This window comes from Hordeum vulgare, chromosome 1H, assembly GCF_904849725.1.
Source record: "Hordeum vulgare subsp. vulgare chromosome 1H, MorexV3_pseudomolecules_assembly, whole genome shotgun sequence".
NCBI lineage: Eukaryota > Viridiplantae > Streptophyta > Magnoliopsida > Poales > Poaceae > Hordeum > Hordeum vulgare.
Window position 1 is genome coordinate 5,864,799 of NC_058518.1, and position 24,550 is coordinate 5,889,348.

General features: G+C 44.0%; 1 protein-coding gene across 1 annotated transcript; it reads left to right on the forward strand.

Annotated features, from left to right (window-relative positions):
* Window positions 1–16,586: 16,586 nt before the first annotated feature.
* Window positions 16,587–17,951, forward strand: LOC123403932 (UDP-glycosyltransferase 91D2-like). The gene has a single exon (XM_045097842.1). The coding sequence runs from the start codon at window positions 16,623–16,625 to the stop codon at window positions 17,892–17,894; it is 1,272 nt and encodes a 423-aa protein (XP_044953777.1). The 5' UTR covers window positions 16,587–16,622; the 3' UTR covers window positions 17,895–17,951.
* Window positions 17,952–24,550: the final 6,599 nt, after the last annotated feature.

Consider the following 24,550-nt stretch of genomic DNA (forward strand, 5'->3'; position numbering starts at 1 on the left):
TGGGAGGACGAGGGGAGTCGTGTGTTCTGTTTCTCCTTTTCTCTATGGATGGATGGAGGGATGTGGGGGTGGAGAGCTAGATGGGTAGATGGATGGATATGCGCCACGTCATCGATCCGTGGAACAAATGTTTCCACCAATAGGAATCAAGCTCATGCAATTGTGTTCTTTTTTTTTCTTCTAATTTTTTCTACCCTCTTGACCGACGAAGGAGGGCAAGTACTAACTGCATCCACATCGGTGAAGGATCCGGCAGCCTCTGGCCTCGTCTCCATCGAAGAAGTACTGAGGTGAAGGCCACCGAAACCCTAGCCACAAGGTAGGTGTGTGGGTGGACGGTAGGAGTGGATCCTGATGGATGGATGGAAGTGGCAGCGTGAGGTGCGGTGAATCCGGCCGCCGACGATCTATGAGGGGAGAAAAGGGCGGCGACAAGGAGATGATGATGTGAGGTGGGGAAATGGATCGGGGAAGGTTGTCGGGGACATTCGTCTAGGACCACGTGAACCCGCCCGACTGCTACCACACATGAATATCAGATGGATGTGCAGCATGTCATCGATCTGAGGCATAAATATTTCCACAAATGAGAAGTAACCTATTGTGTGGCTGTTTCCACCCTCAAGTGAAGACGACGGTGCCGTTCATGAAGGGGTCACACTCCGGAGCCACGTGGCGGGCATCTAAAACTATTTTTGCCATTTAAAGAGTTTTCTGCCGAATCAGAAGGAAATCAGATGGAATCGGAAGGAAATAGGTCAAACAATTTTGCACAAGGGTGCATCTTGGAATGGCAAACAACGTTGCTAAAGGGAGTTTTCATTTTCTTTGGACGTAAAATTCATTTTCCATTTGTGGCCTTGTCGACACCTATACAAGACACATAGGCGAAATTGTTGAGTTTTCTGCCGAGTCACCTCTATTTAAGCCTATGATCTTCTTAATTTTGTCATGGAGGACCTACAATGCGGGCATAAATAGAGCTACACATGCCAATGACCATTTTGGGCAATGGGATTATGACCATCTTGATAGAGATGGTCAAAATTTTCTATGATTTGGACTCTCTTAGACACCTCATGACCTTTTTATAGATTTTAGTCATAGATCTATGACCAATAAAACCGCCGTCAATATTTTTTGTCATAAACGAACTTGTTTCTTGTAGTGTATGTTGCTGCTGTTGTTATCCGTAGTGTATTGTTCGTTTTGGTAGGTGTCATATGTGGTGCACAAATCTACATGATACTCCGATAGACTATAGTAGTACTGTCTACCACACTACATATACAGAGCGCCGTAGGAAGTTGATTCATACGTAAGGTTTTATAAGATGGCCGCCCACAATGCCGACTCGTGGCCCTCGCCGCCGATGCACATCGTGCTCTTTTTGTTACTTTTTGCTGTACGGTTGTTGGCTTTTTGCAAATAAAAAATTGTGCGGGGGCTTTTGTAAAAATGCATCACAGTCGTTGTCTTTTCTGATGAAAAAAATACAAGGATGGTTTGTGCAAAAGTAACATCGGCCAGGCACCATTACTCATTGATGAGTGAGGTCATACACATGAATACGTCCACATATATGCATTTTGTGACAGTATCTGCATGTTTGAGTCAAGTTAAGTGATTGAAAACCCATATTTTTAAAGCTTTAGCACCAAATTAAACATGGAGCACAACTTCTATAACTTTCCATAATATTACCTCCAAATTTTTTTTTCCGATGCTACCGCTACCACGGCGCGAGTCTGCCTACGTAAAGGCCAGCCAATTGTTAAAGTTAACCTTGTTATTTAGTGTTCATTATATTTTGGTTCCTGCATGTAGTGTCTACATGGAGAGATGTGAACAGATGTACACATGCATGGGGAGAGAGAGAGGACGAACCCAAGGGAGGGTATGCACTCACCGGATGACACGAGGACGGCATAGCCACCGGAGCCGAAATCGACGCCCGAAACCCTAGCCATGAGGGGTGGGCCATGGTGGGCTCTGGATGCCGCAAACACTAGATCTAGCAGGATGGGAGGGCGCCGCAGAGCAAGAGGAGCTCGGGCTGTGCTTCGCGGTGGCGGGATTCGCCGGGCATCGCCTGAATCAGCCGCCAAAGGTAGCGCGACGAGGAGCCGCGTGAGGAGAGCGGGATGTGATGCGAGAGGGACGGTTGGGTGGGGATGTGGCGGATCCGGTAGCATCCAGAGTTGCCAGGTTGGAGGAGGAGAGGGGGAGGGTCGGCGGCAAGGGAGACGAGGCGGGTCGGAGGAGGGAGACGAGGCACTGGTGGCGGCGATTTGGGAGGACGAGGGGAGTCGTGTGTTCTGTTTCTCCTTTTCTCTATGGATGGATGGAGGGATGTGGGGGTGGAGAGCTAGATGGGTAGATGGATGGATATGCGCCACGTCATCGATCCGTGGAACAAATGTTTCCACCAATAGGAATCAAGCTCATGCAATTGTGTTCTTTTTTTTTCTTCTAATTTTTTCTACCCTCTTGACCGACGAAGGAGGGCAAGTACTAACTGCATCCACATCGGTGAAGGATCCGGCAGCCTCTGGCCTCGTCTCCATCGAAGAAGTACTGAGGTGAAGGCCACCGAAACCCTAGCCACAAGGTAGGTGTGTGGGTGGACGGTAGGAGTGGATCCTGATGGATGGATGGAAGTGGCAGCGTGAGGTGCGGTGAATCCGGCCGCCGACGATCTATGAGGGGAGAAAAGGGCGGCGACAAGGAGATGATGATGTGAGGTGGGGAAATGGATCGGGGAAGGTTGTCGGGGACATTCGTCTAGGACCACGTGAACCCGCCCGACTGCTACCACACATGAATATCAGATGGATGTGCAGCATGTCATCGATCTGAGGCATAAATATTTCCACAAATGAGAAGTAACCTATTGTGTGGCTGTTTCCACCCTCAAGTGAAGACGACGGTGCCGTTCATGAAGGGGTCACACTCCGGAGCCACGTGGCGGGCATCTAAAACTATTTTTGCCATTTAAAGAGTTTTCTGCCGAATCAGAAGGAAATCAGATGGAATCGGAAGGAAATCGGTCAAACAATTTTGCACAAGGGTGCATCTTGGAATGGCAAACAACGTTGCTAAAGGGAGTTTTCATTTTCTTTGGACGTAAAATTCATTTTCCATTTGTGGCCTTGTCGACACCTATACAAGACACATAGGCGAAATTGTTGAGTTTTCTGCCGAGTCACCTCTATTTAAGCCTATGATCTTCTTAATTTTGTCATGGAGGACCTACAATGCGGGCATAAATAGAGCTACACATGCCAATGACCATTTTGGGCAATGGGATTATGACCATCTTGATAGAGATGGTCAAAATTTTCTATGATTTGGACTCTCTTAGACACCTCATGACCTTTTTATAGATTTTAGTCATAGATCTATGACCAATAAAACCGCCGTCAATATTTTTTGTCATAAACGAACTTGTTTCTTGTAGTGTATGTTGCTGCTGTTGTTATCCGTAGTGTATTGTTCGTTTTGGTAGGTGTCATATGTGGTGCACAAATCTACATGATACTCCGATAGACTATAGTAGTACTGTCTACCACACTACATATACAGAGCGCCGTAGGAAGTTGATTCATACGTAAGGTTTTATAAGATGGCCGCCCACAATGCCGACTCGTGGCCCTCGCCGCCGATGCACATCGTGCTCTTTTTGTTACTTTTTGCTGTACGGTTGTTGGCTTTTTGCAAATAAAAAATTGTGCGGGGGCTTTTGTAAAAATGCATCACAGTCGTTGTCTTTTCTGATGAAAAAAATACAAGGATGGTTTGTGCAAAAGTAACATCGGCCAGGCACCATTACTCATTGATGAGTGAGGTCATACACATGAATACGTCCACATATATGCATTTTGTGACAGTATCTGCATGTTTGAGTCAAGTTAAGTGATTGAAAACCCATATTTTTAAAGCTTTAGCACCAAATTAAACATGGAGCACAACTTCTATAACTTTCCATAATATTACCTCCAATTTTTTTTTTCCGATGCTACCGCTACCACGGCGCGAGTCTGCCTACGTAAAGGCCAGCCAATTGTTAAAGTTAACCTTGTTATTTAGTGTTCATTATATTTTGGTTCCTGCATGTAGTGTCTACATGGAGAGATGTGAACAGATGTACACATGCATGGGGAGAGAGAGAGGACGAACCCAAGGGATGGTATGCACTCACCGGATGACACGAGGACGGCATAGCCACCGGAGCCGAAATCGACGCCCGAAACCCTAGCCATGAGGGGTGGGCCATGGTGGGCTCTGGATGCCGCAAACACTAGATCTAGCAGGATGGGAGGGCGCCGCAGAGCAAGAGGAGCTCGGGCTGTGCTTCGCGGTGGCGGGATTCGCCGGGCATCGCCTGAATCAGCCGCCAAAGGTAGCGCGACGAGGAGCCGCGTGAGGAGAGCGGGATGTGATGCGAGAGGGACGGTTGGGTGGGGATGTGGCGGATCCGGTAGCATCCAGAGTTGCCAGGTTGGAGGAGGAGAGGGGGAGGGTCGGCGGCAAGGGAGACGAGGCGGGTCGGAGGAGGGAGACGAGGCACTGGTGGCGGCGATTTGGGAGGACGAGGGGAGTCGTGTGTTCTGTTTCTCCTTTTCTCTATGGATGGATGGAGGGATGTGGGGGTGGAGAGCTAGATGGGTAGATGGATGGATATGCGCCACGTCATCGATCCGTGGAACAAATGTTTCCACCAATAGGAATCAAGCTCATGCAATTGTGTTCTTTTTTTTTCTTCTAATTTTTTCTACCCTCTTGACCGACGAAGGAGGGCAAGTACTAACTGCATCCACATCGGTGAAGGATCCGGCAGCCTCTGGCCTCGTCTCCATCGAAGAAGTACTGAGGTGAAGGCCACCGAAACCCTAGCCACAAGGTAGGTGTGTGGGTGGACGGTAGGAGTGGATCCTGATGGATGGATGGAAGTGGCAGCGTGAGGTGCGGTGAATCCGGCCGCCGACGATCTATGAGGGGAGAAAAGGGCGGCGACAAGGAGATGATGATGTGAGGTGGGGAAATGGATCGGGGAAGGTTGTCGGGGACATTCGTCTAGGACCACGTGAACCCGCCCGACTGCTACCACACATGAATATCAGATGGATGTGCAGCATGTCATCGATCTGAGGCATAAATATTTCCACAAATGAGAAGTAACCTATTGTGTGGCTGTTTCCACCCTCAAGTGAAGACGACGGTGCCGTTCATGAAGGGGTCACACTCCGGAGCCACGTGGCGGGCATCTAAAACTATTTTTGCCATTTAAAGAGTTTTCTGCCGAATCAGAAGGAAATCAGATGGAATCGGAAGGAAATCGGTCAAACAATTTTGCACAAGGGTGCATCTTGGAATGGCAAACAACGTTGCTAAAGGGAGTTTTCATTTTCTTTGGACGTAAAATTCATTTTCCATTTGTGGCCTTGTCGACACCTATACAAGACACATAGGCGAAATTGTTGAGTTTTCTGCCCAGTCACCTCTATTTAAGCCTATGATCTTCTTAATTTTGTCATGGAGGACCTACAATGCGGGCATAAATAGAGCTACACATGCCAATGACCATTTTGGGCAATGGGATTATGACCATCTTGATAGAGATGGTCAAAATTTTCTATGATTTGGACTCTCTTAGACACCTCATGACCTTTTTATAGATTTTAGTCATAGATCTATGACCAATAAAACCGCCGTCAATATTTTTTGTCATAAACGAACTTGTTTCTTGTAGTGTATGTTGCTGCTGTTGTTATCCGTAGTGTATTGTTCGTTTTGGTAGGTGTCATATGTGGTGCACAAATCTACATGATACTCCGATAGACTATAGTAGTACTGTCTACCACACTACATATACAGAGCGCCGTAGGAAGTTGATTCATACGTAAGGTTTTATAAGATGGCCGCCCACAATGCCGACTCGTGGCCCTCGCCGCCGATGCACATCGTGCTCTTTTTGTTACTTTTTGCTGTACGGTTGTTGGCTTTTTGCAAATAAAAAATTGTGCGGGGGCTTTTGTAAAAATGCATCACAGTCGTTGTCTTTTCTGATGAAAAAAATACAAGGATGGTTTGTGCAAAAGTAACATCGGCCAGGCACCATTACTCATTGATGAGTGAGGTCATACACATGAATACGTCCACATATATGCATTTTGTGACAGTATCTGCATGTTTGAGTCAAGTTAAGTGATTGAAAACCCATATTTTTAAAGCTTTAGCACCAAATTAAACATGGAGCACAACTTCTATAACTTTCCATAATATTACCTCCAATTTTTTTTTTCCGATGCTACCGCTACCACGGCGCGAGTCTGCCTACGTAAAGGCCAGCCAATTGTTAAAGTTAACCTTGTTATTTAGTGTTCATTATATTTTGGTTCCTGCATGTAGTGTCTACATGGAGAGATGTGAACAGATGTACACATGCATGGGGAGAGAGAGAGGACGAACCCAAGGGATGGTATGCACTCACCGGATGACACGAGGACGGCATAGCCACCGGAGCCGAAATCGACGCCCGAAACCCTAGCCATGAGGGGTGGGCCATGGTGGGCTCTGGATGCCGCAAACACTAGATCTAGCAGGATGGGAGGGCGCCGCAGAGCAAGAGGAGCTCGGGCTGTGCTTCGCGGTGGCGGGATTCGCCGGGCATCGCCTGAATCAGCCGCCAAAGGTAGCGCGACGAGGAGCCGCGTGAGGAGAGCGGGATGTGATGCGAGAGGGACGGTTGGGTGGGGATGTGGCGGATCCGGTAGCATCCAGAGTTGCCAGGTTGGAGGAGGAGAGGGGGAGGGTCGGCGGCAAGGGAGACGAGGCGGGTCGGAGGAGGGAGACGAGGCACTGGTGGCGGCGATTTGGGAGGACGAGGGGAGTCGTGTGTTCTGTTTCTCCTTTTCTCTATGGATGGATGGAGGGATGTGGGGGTGGAGAGCTAGATGGGTAGATGGATGGATATGCGCCACGTCATCGATCCGTGGAACAAATGTTTCCACCAATAGGAATCAAGCTCATGCAATTGTGTTCTTTTTTTTTCTTCTAATTTTTTCTACCCTCTTGACCGACGAAGGAGGGCAAGTACTAACTGCATCCACATCGGTGAAGGATCCGGCAGCCTCTGGCCTCGTCTCCATCGAAGAAGTACTGAGGTGAAGGCCACCGAAACCCTAGCCACAAGGTAGGTGTGTGGGTGGACGGTAGGAGTGGATCCTGATGGATGGATGGAAGTGGCAGCGTGAGGTGCGGTGAATCCGGCCGCCGACGATCTATGAGGGGAGAAAAGGGCGGCGACAAGGAGATGATGATGTGAGGTGGGGAAATGGATCGGGGAAGGTTGTCGGGGACATTCGTCTAGGACCACGTGAACCCGCCCGACTGCTACCACACATGAATATCAGATGGATGTGCAGCATGTCATCGATCTAAGGCATAAATATTTCCACAAATGAGAAGTAACCTATTGTGTGGCTGTTTCCACCCTCAAGTGAAGACGACGGTGCCGTTCATGAAGGGGTCACACTCCGGAGCCACGTGGCGGGCATCTAAAACTATTTTTGCCATTTAAAGAGTTTTCTGCCGAATCAGAAGGAAATCAGATGGAATCGGAAGGAAATCGGTCAAACAATTTTGCACAAGGGTGCATCTTGGAATGGCAAACAACGTTGCTAAAGGGAGTTTTCATTTTCTTTGGACGTAAAATTCATTTTCCATTTGTGGCCTTGTCGACACCTATACAAGACACATAGGCGAAATTGTTGAGTTTTCTGCCGAGTCACCTCTATTTAAGCCTATGATCTTCTTAATTTTGTCATGGAGGACCTACAATGCGGGCATAAATAGAGCTACACATGCCAATGACCATTTTGGGCAATGGGATTATGACCATCTTGATAGAGATGGTCAAAATTTTCTATGATTTGGACTCTCTTAGACACCTCATGACCTTTTTATAGATTTTAGTCATAGATCTATGACCAATAAAACCGCCGTCAATATTTTTTGTCATAAACGAACTTGTTTCTTGTAGTGTATGTTGCTGTTGTTGTTATCCGTAGTGTATTGTTCGTTTTGGTAGGTGTCATATGTGGTGCACAAATCTACATGATACTCCGATAGACTATAGTAGTACTGTCTACCACACTACATATACAGAGCGCCGTAGGAAGTTGATTCATACGTAAGGTTTTATAAGATGGCCGCCCACAATGCCGACTCGTGGCCCTCGCCGCCGATGCACATCGTGCTCTTTTTGTTACTTTTTGCTGTACGGTTGTTGGCTTTTTGCAAATAAAAAATTGTGCGGGGGCTTTTGTAAAAATGCATCACAGTCGTTGTCTTTTTTGATGAAAAAAATACAAGGATGGTTTGTGCAAAAGTAACATCGGCCAGGCACCATTACTCATTGATGAGTGAGGTCATACACATGAATACGTCCACATATATGCATTTTGTGACAGTATCTGCATGTTTGAGTCAAGTTAAGTGATTGAAAACCCATATTTTTAAAGCTTTAGCACCAAATTAAACATGGAGCACAACTTCTATAACTTTCCATAATATTACTTCCAATTTTTTTTTTCCGATGCTACCGCTACCACGGCGCGAGTCTGCCTACGTAAAGGCCAGCCAATTGTTAAAGTTAACCTTGTTATTTAGTGTTCATTATATTTTGGTTCCTGCATGTAGTGTCTACATGGAGAGATGTGAACAGATGTACACATGCATGCCAAGTTTATTTAGTTACTTGAGATAGTAGAGAGTGGTTGTATGTGTGGGCATCCATCCATTGAATAGCATGAACGTACGTGTGTGACCCTGCTAATTAAGAGAAGTTGTTACTCATAGTCATAACTACCGGTTGTTACTCGTAACGATCAGTAGCTATCCAAATACTACCTCCGTCACGATTAAGAAGACATAGTTAAACTTACGTGCATTTTTCATAATTAATAGATAAGGTTTAAGGCACATTACATTTATTTCTAATAGTTAATTAGTACTCTATTGTACTACTTCTATGTGCATGCTTAGTGTGAACGCTATTTTTTTACCCCATCTGACAACCAATCAATAACCACCTAAGTTTCAAAGAATTTTCAAACACGCCTTCTAAATCGTGACGGAGGAAGTAGTAAGTTTATTCCTGGGCTGCTCCAACACCAACGTGACGGAGGGAGTAGTAAATTCATTCTTGGGCTGCTCCAAACCAATCGACATCCGGGTGGTGTTGGTAGTGTATCCACACACTAAATAATGACCAGTAGCTATCCAAATAATAAATTCATTCCTGGGCTGCTCCAACACCAATCAACATCTAGCCGCCGATGATATTACCTTAAAAAAAATCTGATACTACTGCTACCGCGGCGCCAGTCTGCCTCCGTAAAGGCCAGTCAATTGTTAGAGTTAACCTTGTTACTTAGTGTTCATTATATTTTGGTCTACATGGAGAGATGTGAACACATGTCACATACAAGCCAAGTTTATTTAGTTACTTGAGATAGTGGAGAGTGGTTGCATGTGTGGGCATCCATCCATTGAATATCATGCACGTACGTTCATTACCCTGCTAGTGTGGTCTAGATGTTGTCCGAGTATAATGCCGCCGAATAGCGTGGCTCTGCTAAAAGAGGTTGTTACTCGTAGCCATAACTACTGGCTGTTACTCGTAATGATCAGTAGCTATCCTAATACTACCTCCGTCATGGTTTAGAAGGCACAGTTAAACTTACGTGCATTTTCATAATAGAGAAGGTGTTTAAGACGCATTGCATTTACTCCTAGCAGCTAATTAGTACTCCCTCCGTCCAGGTGTATAGGGCATGTGCGTCGTTCTAGGTCGTTAATTTAACTACTTAAATATGTATTATATGTAATAAATAATATACCATTAGATTCATGTGGGGATGTAGTTTCTGAATATGTAATTTTTGTTACATATAATATATATTTAGCTAGTTCAATTGACAATCTAGAACTACGTGCATGCCCTATACACTTGGACGGAGGTAGTACTCCATTATACTATTTCTATGTGCATGCGTAGTGTGGATGCTATTTTTTACCCCATCTAACAACCAATCAAAAACCACCTAGGTTTCAGAGAATTTTTAAACACGTTTTCTAAACCGTGACGGAGGGAGTAGTAAGTTCTTTCCTGGGCTGCTCCAACACCAATCGACATCCCGGTGGTGGCGGTAGTGTATCCACATCCTAAATAAAGTTCAGTAGCTATCCAAATACTTTGTTCTTTCTTAGGCTGCTCCAACACCAATCAACATCAGGGTGGTGGTGGGTTTTTGTTGTCGTTATTGATGGTGTATTGTTTGTTTTGGTAGGTGTCATGTGTGGTGCCAAAAGTCATGTAGCGTTTCTTTTACTTTCCATGGCACGTGAATAGTTTTGTACTGCCTCTGTAAATTAATATAAAAGTGTTTAGATCACTAAAGTAATGATCTAAATGCTCTTATATTAATTTATGAAGGAAGTAGTACAGAACAGAATTTGCTGTCATGGCCCTATATGACAATATCTCTTCTTCTATATGATAATATTTCCTGTCATGGCCGTATACTTGCAAGTTGTATCCACTTTTACTCTGTGGTCGTGTGGCCAACTTTTTATCCTCGGAGCCGTGTGTGGCCAACATATACACGCAGCCATGTATGGTTCCCTTTAAAAACAATCTATGCCAACTGAAAATATAATTAGATCCAAGCCATTGATTTTAACACGTCGTACAGACTACAAACTCTATCAAGGGTAGGCTAGCATTTTCCCTTAGAAAAAGGTTCGCTAGCTTGTGGATTAGGTTTTCATACACGTGCGTGACATAACTGATGTTAGGAAAATAATACACGACGCAGCAGTGGAGACCAGTGTGTGCGCACGCACTGGGTGTGCTGGTCGTCGTGGCGTTTGTATGTGCAGGAGTGCTGCAGCTGCATGCGACTTTGAGTCTGCTCTGGCTAGGCTGCATGTTAGCGTCGTTAGTTGGCCACCTGGCCAGGTTGTTAGTAGTGCGTGAGTTGGAGTTTGTTAGCTTACCGCGTACGTAGCTGGAGGAGTTGTGCATGCAGTAGCTGCTGTTACGATCGGATAGAACGAGCCGCGTAGAGCGCGTTTGTGCGCGTCGTGCGCGCGGTCGGATCGAGGGGCAGAGTGGAGGGCACGTTTGCCGTGCGTATAAGGCTCTCCGTTATGTATTGCTGCCAGTGGGCGAGCCGGTGTGAGAAGAGAGAAAAGATTGAGCCGTACGTGCGGCTAGGCGTTCGTCGCCGGAAAACTTCTGTTGTCTCTTGCTCCTTCTTCTACCTCCATCCGCAGAGAGAGAGAGAGCGCTAGCTAGGCCTGCCCCAACAACTGAAACACACAAACTGCACATATTTGAACGATATATATAAATTCTATTCTTGGTTATGGATTCTAAGTCCAACTGTTAAAATAATTTTAGCGATGTGGACTACTCCCTCCATAAATAGCACACGATATGGATTCTTGGTTATGGATTCCATAAATCCATATTCTTGGTTATGGATTCTAAGATGGGTGTTGTCGATGCACTATTAGCAGGAGGAGTGCTATACAGGAATCAAACGTTTTTAATTCACCTCATTATAGAGCTCGCCGACTGGTTAGCTCAGGGGCCACGAGATATGTTGTTTTTCTTTGATTGACTTGAGTGGAGATAGGATTGGTAGAGGTGGGGAACTTCCTTTCAGTTTGCAATGTTACTAAGATCAAACGGCTACAATACCTTAATATATATGGTTCACCAGATCAAGGGTTGGTATATTCTGATTAACGTGGACTTCTTACTAATATTGCTAGTTTTCCTCTGTATTTTGCTTTTAGTAGATAATAGAATAGAAGATTTTGTAATCCCTTAGATTTTAACACAAAGTGAATGATTGTGCTTATTCATTACAATCATTTCATCTTGCTATGGCGTGGAGAGCAGATGTACAAGTGGATGATTAGTATTAATTTCTACCCAAGTGCTAATAAGTGCAGCTGCACTTTTTAGGCGTCGCGAGCGCAAGCGGCCTGAAGCCAAAAAGAAAGCCCCACACGACTAGTTCTCTCTTCGAGCACAATTAATTATTTTCCTTTCTTTTCTCCAAAATGATATATCTTTTGAACCAAGTGTCAAAATTGCGATTCGTTTTCATGGTTCGGTTTCTCGCGAAGAATGGTTCGGAACTAGATCCCATATGAATATGTTTCGATAATTTTTTTTGTTGGGCAACTTTGTGTGCAACGAAGGCAACGTCAATGCTACAAAGAAGCAACTCCTTCTTTTTGATCTAGTAGGACTACCTATTAGGTTCGTTTGTGTAAAAACGATAAAATCACACAAAACATGAGGTGTCTTTAGTGTTACATACAAACAACTTCTTGGATAATGTTAGCAAAAGTTCAGGATGCAAATAGCCTAGTGAAGTTGATTGCATGTAGCACTACACACACCTCATGTTTTGTGTGATTTTATTTTTTTACACAAACAAATCTAACAAGCAGGCCTACTTGGCTAAAAAGAAGGAGTTGCTTTCCTACAGCAACGGAGTTGCCTTCGTTGTATAGAAAGTTGCCCAATTTTTTTTTATCAAAACATATTCATATGAGATCTAGTTTTGAAGCATTCTCGTGATAAACCCAACCATGAAAACAGATCTGAATTCTAAAGAGAGTGTGATTGGTTTAGGTGTCATAGTCGCGTATAATCGACCATAATGTAGCCCAAAATCATGTATCCAATTGTCCACAATCAACCGTACAATTCTGTAAAACCATGTATCCAGTTGTCCACAATCAACCATACAAGTTGTCTAAAACCATGTATCCAATCCTCATGAATACAAACATTATCAAGACCATTGACTAATATGTAAACCTTTTAGGGGTGAATCTAGGCAATTGGTAGCTAGTCATGGTAACCAACTTAGAAGAATCCTTCGTTGATAGGTAGTCATACTAATGGGGAAAGGAGTTGCTTGACTATAGCACTAAAGTTGCCTCCATAGCACACAAAGTTGCTCAAACAAAATTTCATTGAAACCTATTCATATGAGATCTAGTTTTGAAGAACTCGTCGTGAGAAACCCAATAGTGAAACCGGATCAAAATTCCGACACTCGAATCAAAAGTTATGATTTTTTGAATTTTTTGAAACGCCAATAAATATACATGCTCTCCTTTTTGGCTGTCCCGGCGAGACAGATGAGGCTCCTTCCTTTTCTCGCACTCGCACCCCCAAACACAAACGAGCGTCGGTGCGCTCGCTAGCTGCGGCCTAATTTCTAACCCTTACTATCACATTTTTTTTTCTTAAACATCCGTTGGTAGTTGCACTGAAGGGGAAAATGCCACGGACCATTGCACCACTGATTAAACGGGAAAGAAAACCCGAAAAGAAGCGGGTGCCCTCCAACATATCAACTTTCTCAAGAGTTTTGTTTTAATTTTGATTAAGCAGGACCGGGCATCCTTGTTACCAACCTCTCTCCACTAGTAGATAGCAGACCTTTCGTCCAGAGCATTAGTCCCGGTTGGTTTTCAGTCCGGGACTAATGTGACCCACTAGTAGAAAAAGAGCCTATAGTCCCGGTTCCCAACCCCCTTTAGTCCCGGTTTTCCCAAACGGGGCTATGGACTTGGGACTAAATGCATGATCCTTTAGTGCGAATTGTCACACAAGGGAGTAAAAGTACTCCATGCTTAATAAATAATGTGTCCCACAAGTACAACTCGGGGGATTCAAACTCAAGACCTCATGTGTATTGCCCTGCACAGCTTACCATATCATGTACACAGAACATATGACTTGAGATGGGATGTTTTTCTTTTGAACTAGCCTATGGAGTACCTTTTGTCCGGATTGGTGTTATCAACCGGGACTAAAGGGTCCTTTAATCCGGATTGATAATGCCAACCGGGAATAAGAGTAGATCCTTTAGTCCGGGTTAGTATTTGTACACACCAACCAGGAAACAAAGCAATAATTAGGACAAACCAACCGGGAAAGAAAGCGGTATTTAGGACAAGATTAGCCAACTGATAGGCAAATTGAATTGGGGGTCGAATTATTGTCGAGGAGATGCTAACTGTATGTACGATTAGGACCTGAGGCGTGGCCTCCCCCTCCCTCCCAACCCTAGCCACCTCCCTTCCTCGCCGCCCCCTGAGGGCGTCGTTCCCTCCTTAGAGGCGTCGATATGGACTGATCCCCTCACATCCCCTTCCCCTAGGTCTCCCAGGCGAAAGCCATAACTTTGTTGGGCGGCGGCGGCGCTCACGGCGCCGTTCCCTTCTTGAAGGCGCTGCTTTGGGAACCTTGGGGTTGGGTGACGCTTGTGGGTGGTGGGCGACGGCGGTGGTGCAGCCCTATCCTAGCATGGATCTCCGTCCGTTGCTTGGAGATGGACTCGCGTAGGTGGAGGTGGTCATTTGGCTTCATGATGGCGTCGATGATGGAGGCACCTGCCAAGGCTGGTACCTCAATCTGATCTGAAGATGGACCAGTGGAAGATGGCGGCGACGATATATGTGAGTGCGTCGGATCGATTAGTGCCCCGGACCCGGTATGTGGCTCGGTCAAGGTCTCCGACTTTAGATGTTATGCTTAGGTGAGAGGTCTGGGTATTTGGTCCAGCTTGCACCCCTTCATCATATGGATAGGAGTAGCGGCAGATGTTGTCAAGATGACGGATTCAGACATATTGTTGTACTGCGTTGTAAGGTCCTCGAGAATAACCAATAAAATGGCCGCATGCATCTTTCAGATGCGAGACCGGGGTCATTCTCTTTTTCTAAAAAAATAAAATAAAAAATAAAATCGAATTGGGGGTCTGATGCAGCGTACATGTGCTTTGTTTTTGCCACTATCTCGGCGACTTGCCGACAGGTCGTACCGCTCCATGACCGCTTGTACTCCTCGGCAAGCTGTACTGGGCCTGCACGGCTTGGCTACACTCCATTGGCATAGCAGCAGACGACATCGCCGGCGATGCTCCATTGAAACACAGCCCTCTCCGACAAGCCGTACCCCTCGATGACCGCTTGTACTGCTCGGCGGTCCCCGCTCGGCAAGCTGGACTGGGCCTGCATGGCTTGGGCGTAACGTTGGATGGAGCCTGGCTGTACGGCTGTCATTCTAGGAAAAAATTAGGGGTGTGCCATTTGTATATGGGGTCTATATTTAGTTACTCTCTCTGTTTCAAAATTTTTGTTTTAAAATTATTTAAAAATGAATGTATCTAAATATCAAAACGTGACTAGATACATTTATATCTAGACAAATCTAAAACGAGATGTGCTTCGGTACACTCCTCCCTTGTATTGTACACTAGGTTGATGTACGTATGCAATACGAGGTGGGCATGTGAACGACGATATATAGTGTATAAAATTATACAATACGAGATGAGTATACGTTTCTCTTTCTACGTTTTTAGAGGGGTTGTACATACCGAAGCAAAAGTGATCTAAAAACAAGAATTTTGAAACAGATGAAGTATAAGATAAGAGAAGTTTTTACCCGGCGTCCTGTGCTTCCTGCTGGTCTAAAAACAAGTATGTTTGAGTGGTCAACACACGCACCATCTCCTTCCACACATTGTGTTAGACGTTGTAATATTAGGGGTGCGTGTTGTTTAAGTTAGGATTGATCTTGTAGATACATTCTCTGTATAGATGAAGATCAATCCTAACCACCTTGTATATCTTGTGTATTCGGTTGGCTCCTGCCTTATATAAACATGCATACGTTCCTGCAACACGCATACGTTTCTATCCTAGATTTCCACACATTGCACAATAGCCTCCTTCTCTTTTTTGATCTCACAGCACCCGCAGCTGCCGGCGAGCACTATATCTAAACGGCGATGCTCCATTGAAACACAGCCCTCTCCGACAGGCCGTACCGCTTGATGACCGCTTGTACTGCTCGGCAAGCTGGACTGGGCCTGCACTGCTTGGCTATACTTGCGTAATGTTGGATGGAGCCTGGCTATACGGCTGTCCTTCTAGGAAAAAAATAGGGGTGTGCCATTGTATATGGGTCTATATTTAATTACTTCCTCTGTTGTAAATTTTTTGTTTTAGATTTGTTTACAAATACATGTATATAAATGACTAAATACATTTATATCTAAACAAATCTAAGATAAGAATTTTGAAACGAAAGGAGTATAAGATAAGAAAAGTTTTTACCCGGCGCCCTGTGCTAAGAGATGTTGTTACTCGTAGCCATTGCTACAGGCTGGTGGAGAGCAAATAGCTGATCAGTATAGCTATCCTCATCCCATGTAATGATGAGTAGCTGCCCATCCAACTATATAGTGAGTTCTTTCCTCGGCTGCTCCAACACCTATCAACATCGTGGCCGGTGGTGGCTACCAATTGTTGTTATAGATGGTGTACGTATTGTTGGTTTTGGTAGGTGTCATGTGTGGTGCACCAAGCTCCACGATACTATATTATAGACTTCAGTAGTACAGTAGTGGCTACCACACTATATATATAGAGCTCGATCGGATGCATAAGATATTACTTACAAGATGGCCAAGGACGACGCGGCCGACTCATCGTCCTCGCAGTCGCCGGCGATGCACATCGTGCTCTTCCCGTGGCTCGCATTCGGCCACATGATCGCCTTCCTCGAGCTTGCCGAGCGGGTGGCGGCCCGCGGGCACCGCGTCTCCTTCATCTCCACGCCGCGCAACATCAGCCGGCTCCCGCCTGCAGTCGGCGTCCGCTTCGTGGCCTTGCCGATTCCCCATGTGGACGGCCTCCCCGAGGGAGCAGAGGCCACCACTGACCTCCCGTCAGGCGACAAGACCACTGAGCTCCTAATGAAGGCCTGCGATGGTCTCGTGGGGCCGTTCTCCGCCTTTCTTGACGACGACGGCAACAAGGCAGACTGGCTGGTCGTCGACAGCTTCCACTACCTAGCAGCAGCTGCCGCGGTCGAGCGAGGCGTGCCGTCGGCGATGTTCCTCATGTTCGCCTCCGCGTCGACGGCGCTCTGGGGTTTGCCGCGTGTGTCCACGGACGTGGACCCGGAGGTGGGAGCCACGGTACCACAACGCTTCTTGTTAACCTACCAGGCCTGCAAGATGGTGGCCCAGCGGTGCTGCATGGAGTTTGATCCCGATGGTGTGCGTCTCCTGCCGAGCATCTTCGGCGTCGGCGGCAAGACGTTCGTCCCCGTCGGCCTGCTGCCGCCGCCTCAGAGGGCCAACGTGGGAGTGGGAGGTGAGGAGGTGGTGTCATGGCTCGACGGACGGCCGGCGAAATCTGTGATCTACGTCGCGCTGGGAAGCGAAGCGCCGCTGACCGTGGAGCTGGTGCACGAGCTAGCCATGGGCCTGGAGCTGGCCGGGTCGCCATTCCTCCTGGCTCTGAGGAGGCTCGACGGCGTACCGGACCAAGACATCCTTCCTCGGGGTTTCCAGGAGCGCACCAAGAGCCGCGGCCTCGTGGCAATGGGGTTGGTGCCGCAGAGCAGGGTGCTAGGGCACGGCTCTGTGGGCGCCTTCCTCACGCACTGCGGGCCAGCCTCCGTCATCGAGGGACTGCAGTTTGGGCATCCTCTCGTCATGCTTCCCTTCTTCGGAGACCAGCGAACCATTGCTCATTTCATGGAGGAGAAGAAGCAGGTTGGAATGCAGGTGCCAAGGAAAGGCAAGGACGCCTCGTCTTTTGACCGACAAGGCATCGCCTCCACCATCCACGCTGTGGTTGTGGAGGAACAAGGTAGATGTCTATTCACCGCCAATGCCAAGAAACTGCAAAACATTATCACCGACACGGCATGCCACGAGAGGTGCATCGATGACTTCCTTCACCACCTCACACTCCATCACCACCACCAGTGACCTTTTTCTACGTCGCGTCGTCCCCGAATCATGCATGGTCATATGGGTATTTTCTACTATCTATCGAGTTTATATATATATATATATATATATATATATATATATATATATATATATATATATATATATATATATACTCCCTTCCTACGTAAAGAATTATACTAATAGCGTTCTTTATAGATCATTAAAATAAAGTAATGATCTAAACGCTATTAACACATTTATTTACGTACAGATAGGGAGTAATAAATAAAAGCGCCTTCTATTTTGTATTCTGTAACAAGATAAAATATCAATGTAAAGGTCATGTGACTGTTGGTCAAGTGAAAATATTATCAAGTCATCCAAAAGTGCAACTTAAATCGTCCCATCCTAGTACCAATGGCCGCCTCTCCTAGGAAAATTAGGATTTCTCAGTCTCCCCCGCCGACCCGTCTCCGGTGGTGTTAGAGCCATGTGCTAGCTAGCTACCTGCTGACAATATGGTGATGAGTGTATTTTTCTGTGAATTTCATCCAAGCATGAGCTTACGAAAGTCTAACGATCGTTTGTGTGTGCATTCATATAAAGATGATTGTATGTGTGTATATATGAGCGCTTGTGTGTGTATTATATTCAAAATAAAAGAAAATTCTATTTAGTATGAAACCATTCACGTGGCATGGAAAGTAAAAGGAACACTTGGCTTCTTTTTCTTCACGCAAGCGATCGTTAGACTTTCGTCCTAAGATAAGGATGTGTCTTTGTTTTCCTAATGTGAAGGCTTATGAAAACGAAACTACTACTGTAATAAAGGCAAAGAAACAAAGAGTACACATAAAAAATAAATCATTTCATGATTTTCCTAGACGAAAACAATTTTTGAATTTCGATTTGATGCATATAACTCATAACGTACTAATAGTTCACCTTCCGAGTCTTCTTTAATATTCCAAAATAAACCAAGAAAGCAAATGCTATATATATTTCAATCAAACAACATACATATTACCAATAATTTATTATTAAGAAAATATTTGAATTATCAATCAAAAACGATTCTTCTTTTATCCTTATCTACCACAAGGGCCCGTGCGTTGCAACGGAACATAGAATGATTCATATTTTTTAATTTAAGATGAAGGATATAAATAAGAAAATGATGACCATACTATGGCTATCGGGAAAGGCATAGGCAGCATAGCACACAGTTATATGAAACAACACGCCTTTAGACGTTTCCAAATATACAAAACATAAGGTACTGAATTCTTTTAGATAGACTGATATGACTCAAAAATGCAATGGCCAATGAGAGGGCAAAAAGGCCCCACGATTTTCGTTTGTGTATCAATGCGAGCTAAAATTAATACGAATTGTAATTAGAGACATAAACAACGAAAAAATAATCTTAGGAGCATTTGACTTGCACTTTGACACAATTTTTTGCTGGTGCATTTCATCGTGAACGGATTTTCTTTACTAACCTTCCTATAAACTTTCTGCAAACTTTCAACTTGGTGTCAGGACCACTAAACTACCCACTCCATTGAAGGCTCAACTTCAGCCAGCTCCATTATAGGAATAGACGATTTGTTGTTTTTGACTCCTACTTCAGTAAGATCATATATATGGTGGTTGTAAGTCCTTCCAAAAGGAGTTTGTTGTACCTTTACTTTGAGTGAGAGCCTTCGAAATAGAAAACTGCCCGTGTGTTGCAACGGGAGAAAAAATTCACATACCCATGCCACGTGCTTCACTATTGACTAAACAACAATTGGGATAAACGAAACGGCGGACGACTAGATGAATCAAATAGATAGTGAAGTGTATAGATAATGAGTGAACGGGTCAATTAATAATACAATTTTCTGGGGCATTAGTTTGAAACTGGTGACGGGAATCCTAGAGCATGCGTCTCCAGAAAAGAAAAGTAGCTGGTTTGGAAGACCCTCCATACTGCATGGACTCGTGGCTTCCTTGGAGAGCCTTATTTATGTCCTTAGTTTGTCTTCCACAATGCTCTTGTTAGTTTTCTTCACATCCCGGACCTCTCCCTGGACATGCCACCGCTGCTACTACAGTATCGCTGGCCGGATCCCCTCCCTAATGCACGCTGCTAGATCTCCGCACCACCATGATGGGATCCCAACGCACTTCTTTCCGCCGCATCCCGGGCCATGGCGTCTACACACCTCAGGCTGTTCTACATCTTGACCTCAGATCCTTTTGTCTCCGATCCGTCTTTCTTTGTTCCTTTGAGGATGACCCATATCTCATCCTTTTTTGCTGGCTTGTTGATTCTCGCAAATCTAAATGTATATAAGTTGTTAAGATTGAACGTAAAGGAGTAGGGTGGGACTATTGATTATAATATATATTTTTTTAAAAAGGAGGAACTAAGTCCCCATCAATCGATGCATGCAGTCATCTTATTAAAATAGGTATTGACTAGCACAAATGCCCATGCGTTGCAACGGAAGAAAAAAAAAGTGTAGTCCATTGGTAAAAACGTGCGTGGATACTGTCAAAAAAAGGCACGTACGTAAGGTCTTAGATTATAAAATATGTACAAAGAAAGAACCTAGTGCAAATATATCATGTCCAAAGATTATAACATTTCCCAAATATTGATGCTTAATTTAACATGTTACAATACAAATAGTCGGTACAAAATAAAGACAAATATTGATTAGCATTGTATCCTAAATATTATTTTTTAAAATATTTAATACGTGAAATAACAACATATTCAAACTCTACACATTTTTCTAATCAAGTTTCATATATAACATATTTAAATTGGATTTACGGTTTAAAAGATATTGTTATTTAAAAATACATATTTATTCTGAATGGACTTCGAGGTTATTAACGCATATGTGAGGGGTGTACGTAAAAATTTTAAAAAACAATTCGCTCTGAATATAATTTGGACCGCGGTTATTTAGCACGAAAGTAAGGGGGTTTTGGGTAAAATATGAAAAAAACGGTTCGGCCTCACTTAAAAACGTACCGCAGGTTAATTAGAGGAAACTACAAGGGTGTTTTTGCAAAAATGCCGCGACGGACGTCAGAAACAGTGCGTGCTTTATTATTAGGGGAGATTAGAATCTGATATTTGTTTGTTGTAGACGTAAGGGAGAGACAGAATTTCTCACCCGTGAAGCTGCAAACACAGACGAAAATTGTGGCAGCAAGGACGGCGCATGAAAATCACCTCGCGCCGTTAGGGAGGCGCTCCCATTGCGCGCTCCCGATTCGCGGCACCCGCCGGCACAGCCCGACCCCGGCGAGGCTGCACCGCCCTCGGCCTCTCTCTTCCACATCTCATCTTTGTGCCCCTCCTCTCATGTTGCATCGCGCCACCATTTTCGAACCACTCGTCTCCGTTCCCATGACGCCCGTGAATAGCACCGCCATGGTTGCACCCTGCACTCGCGGGTTGAATAGACAAAAACACAGGGTCCAGTTTGTAAATTTGGAATGTTTTCTGACTTACTATTACTAAAACCTGTAGTGTGGGTTCATTTCAAAGAACTATAAGGGGTTTTCTATAAATATGCGTGAAAAACGGTTTGGCCTGATTTATAGAAGGACTGCGGGTTAATTACTTAAAAATACGGGAACTTTTCTGCAAAAACGCCAGCGACGTACGGACAAAAACATTATTTGCTTTATTATTAGGTAGGGATTGGCTTCTTATCCCTTGCGATCATCCCATAAATGGGTGACTACGATTTAGCCAAGACACCACACTAGTAGGAGAAAGGCTACCTGTAGCGTTGGTTTTACCGTTACCAGTAGCGCCGGGGCCAGCGCTACTGATAACGCGCTACAACTATCCTGTTAGCAGTAGCGCTGGATAAAAGCGCTACCGGTTTCTACGTTATCAGTAGCGTTGGAATAAAGAAAGCGCTACTGCTAATCCAGCGCTACTGCTAATATTCCAGCACTGCTCCTAATATTCCTGCTTTCAATTTTTAATTCTCGTTGTATTTATGCCCCCTCTACGTGTTTGTGCATGCTCTAAACAATAGTTTTATTGTATCATAATAAACATGCATTATTCTCATCATAGCGTACACATAAAGTATTATGTCATATAACTCATCATCATCTTACGTACTCATCTAACAACTCATCATCATCTTAATCATATACCAAGTTAAAATCTCGTAAAACAGAAAACATCATAATAGTCATCATATGCATGCATCCTAATCGATCATATCAAGTTAATATAAATCAGAAAAATTTGTCTCTCATAAGACCTAGCCCTCGCTCCTAGGTATAATGTCATAAAACAGAATAACACCTATGTCTCCATGATGAAGCACAGACATCCAACGGTCTTCAACTTGTGGCTTGCGATCCTTCTTTATTTCTCTTGATGCTTCAGTTTGGAGCATTTTTTTATTTGAGGTTACTCGAGTATGGAGCATCGAATTCAGCCCTCAGCGGGTTTTAAATTTTCATATGACCTTCTGGATGCATCAACAGAGGCACTACATCATTTGGCAGTTGTTGTTGAAGAACATAGTAATAACCTAGTTAGCAATGTAATCAACATCATTTATGCAATTGTAGAGCGTACTTAATTAGGAAACTCTTACCAAGATATTTCGCTGAATGTCATCCGGCCTCAACCTATGCACTAGTGGCAGTAAAATGTATAATTTTGGCCAATTCCCAAATTATACGGGAAGTTCTCCCTATCAACCAGGACACCAACAAGAAAGTAGAGAAGAACATCCTTCTCCTTCCAAGTTAGATGTGATTAATACGTGTAGTGTGTCGTGTCAATTAATTTACGTAATTCACTCGAAGAAACGAAATAAGCTATAAATTATAATTTAACAAATTTAGTATATGGATGAACACCAACTATTTCTAAATATAGAATGCAAATTACTTGACAAATATGGTTGAGGAACTCACATGGAGGTAAAACAGGAAGCATATCGACAACCATCCAAATGTCGATGTTGTCTGGCATATTATCTTTAGGACGAAGATCGAAGGTTATTTCTATACCCTCCTGAAATCCATATGCCTTGCAAAGATCTTCCCAGTCTGGGCACCCTATTTCTGTGTTAAAAATTGAATTCATTACTTTGATCACAAATGTGGGACCATGTATAGTCCTCAGGTTAGCTCTCCTGATCTCCATACTCTCGTGGTCTTCGAAACCGAGCCTCGTTAACACATATCTTCTTGCATGGCAAGGGAGAAACTAGTCGAATCGTATAAAATAAAAGTTACACGTTGAAGGAAAGAAACAGAAGTCATGCATGCTTAATTATGAAAAAACACTTGTCATCATTGCGTACCATACAAACTTTGAAGGTCTCATCAAACTTCATGCTGAAGAACCTGTCGTCTCGTAGGTGAGGCGTGTCGCACATACCCCGATAGTCGTTAAATATTCACACTCTCAATATTCATCGTGAGACATTTCCTGTTTTAATATGGTAATTTGACTTATAATCCACGGAACATGTTTGTAAATGCGTAAAAAACAACCGTGACACTATATCGAAAGAATTGAACATCTATATATATAAAGAGAAGCATGAATAATAAAAAGGGACCTATATTTGATCGGAATGTTGATTCATTCCTCTTTCCCACAATTCCCAAGCACTCCATATGTCCTAGTTTCTAGCATTAGTGATGTCGAAATTCACGAAAATTTTCGGCATGACCTTTGCTAAAAAGTGGACATATGAAGCGGCTGAAATTTACCGAAACGGAAATGAATCAACATTCCGGCAAAACATAGGCCACTCGGACAATCCGACAAAACTTAGCAAGCAAAAGTGAGAAACTCACTAATATTTTATGCATTAACACGAACAAAAGGATGATATTTGTTCCAGTTAGGGTTAAAAAAATTGTATTTAAAGCCCTGCATTAATTGATTCCTAAGTACAAATATTACAACAACAAAATTAGTACTATGGCATGCCTATGAATAATAATGTGCACTACATTCCAAATACAACATTTGCTAGATGTCAGGTAAGAAAAAACATGAGCTTAATTCTTGGTTTCTCACCAAATTGTCATAAGTACCTGCTTTGCAGCAATATTTTGAGAGAACTTCAACTCTTATTAAGCTTTTAGGGTCTAGAAAAATAAGATTTATGTTTTAAACCTAAATTATGCAAGAGGTGTTTCTTACTACCCCCAAGTCAAAGTACTTGAAATCATCAACCTTTAGGTGAACAACAGCAACAATTTTATATGATCAAGGATCATCTGACAAGGGTTATTTTCCCCAAGTTTAGATGACCAATGATCAACATGGCATAGCATGATCAACAATCATGACCAAATAAACGTTGCACAATACATAAAACTCCCACCAAGACATATTGCACTGACATATACAGAGCTGAATTCTAGACTCAACTTGGAAACCCCTTGAGAGTTGAGATCACAATGAATAAGCAAGAGCTATCATACACACGAAAAAAACAAGGGATGTTCTCCTCAAGAAACAAACAAACAAGGGATGACGTTAAAAGGAGATAGCAGTCAATGCATGTTTTTTCGAGCACAAGCTGACATGGCGGTTTGATTAAAAGGAGATAGCAGTCAATGTCACTACAAATGTCATAAAAAATACTGGTATGATTAAGTTTCCTATTTTGTGGTAGAGGACGGTGGTG

Bases quoted from the DNA above. Each gene is read 5' to 3' on its own strand.
- LOC123403932 (XM_045097842.1), top strand. From the start codon at position 16,623: ATGCACATCGTGCTCTTCCCGTGGCTCGCATTCGGCCACATGATCGCC.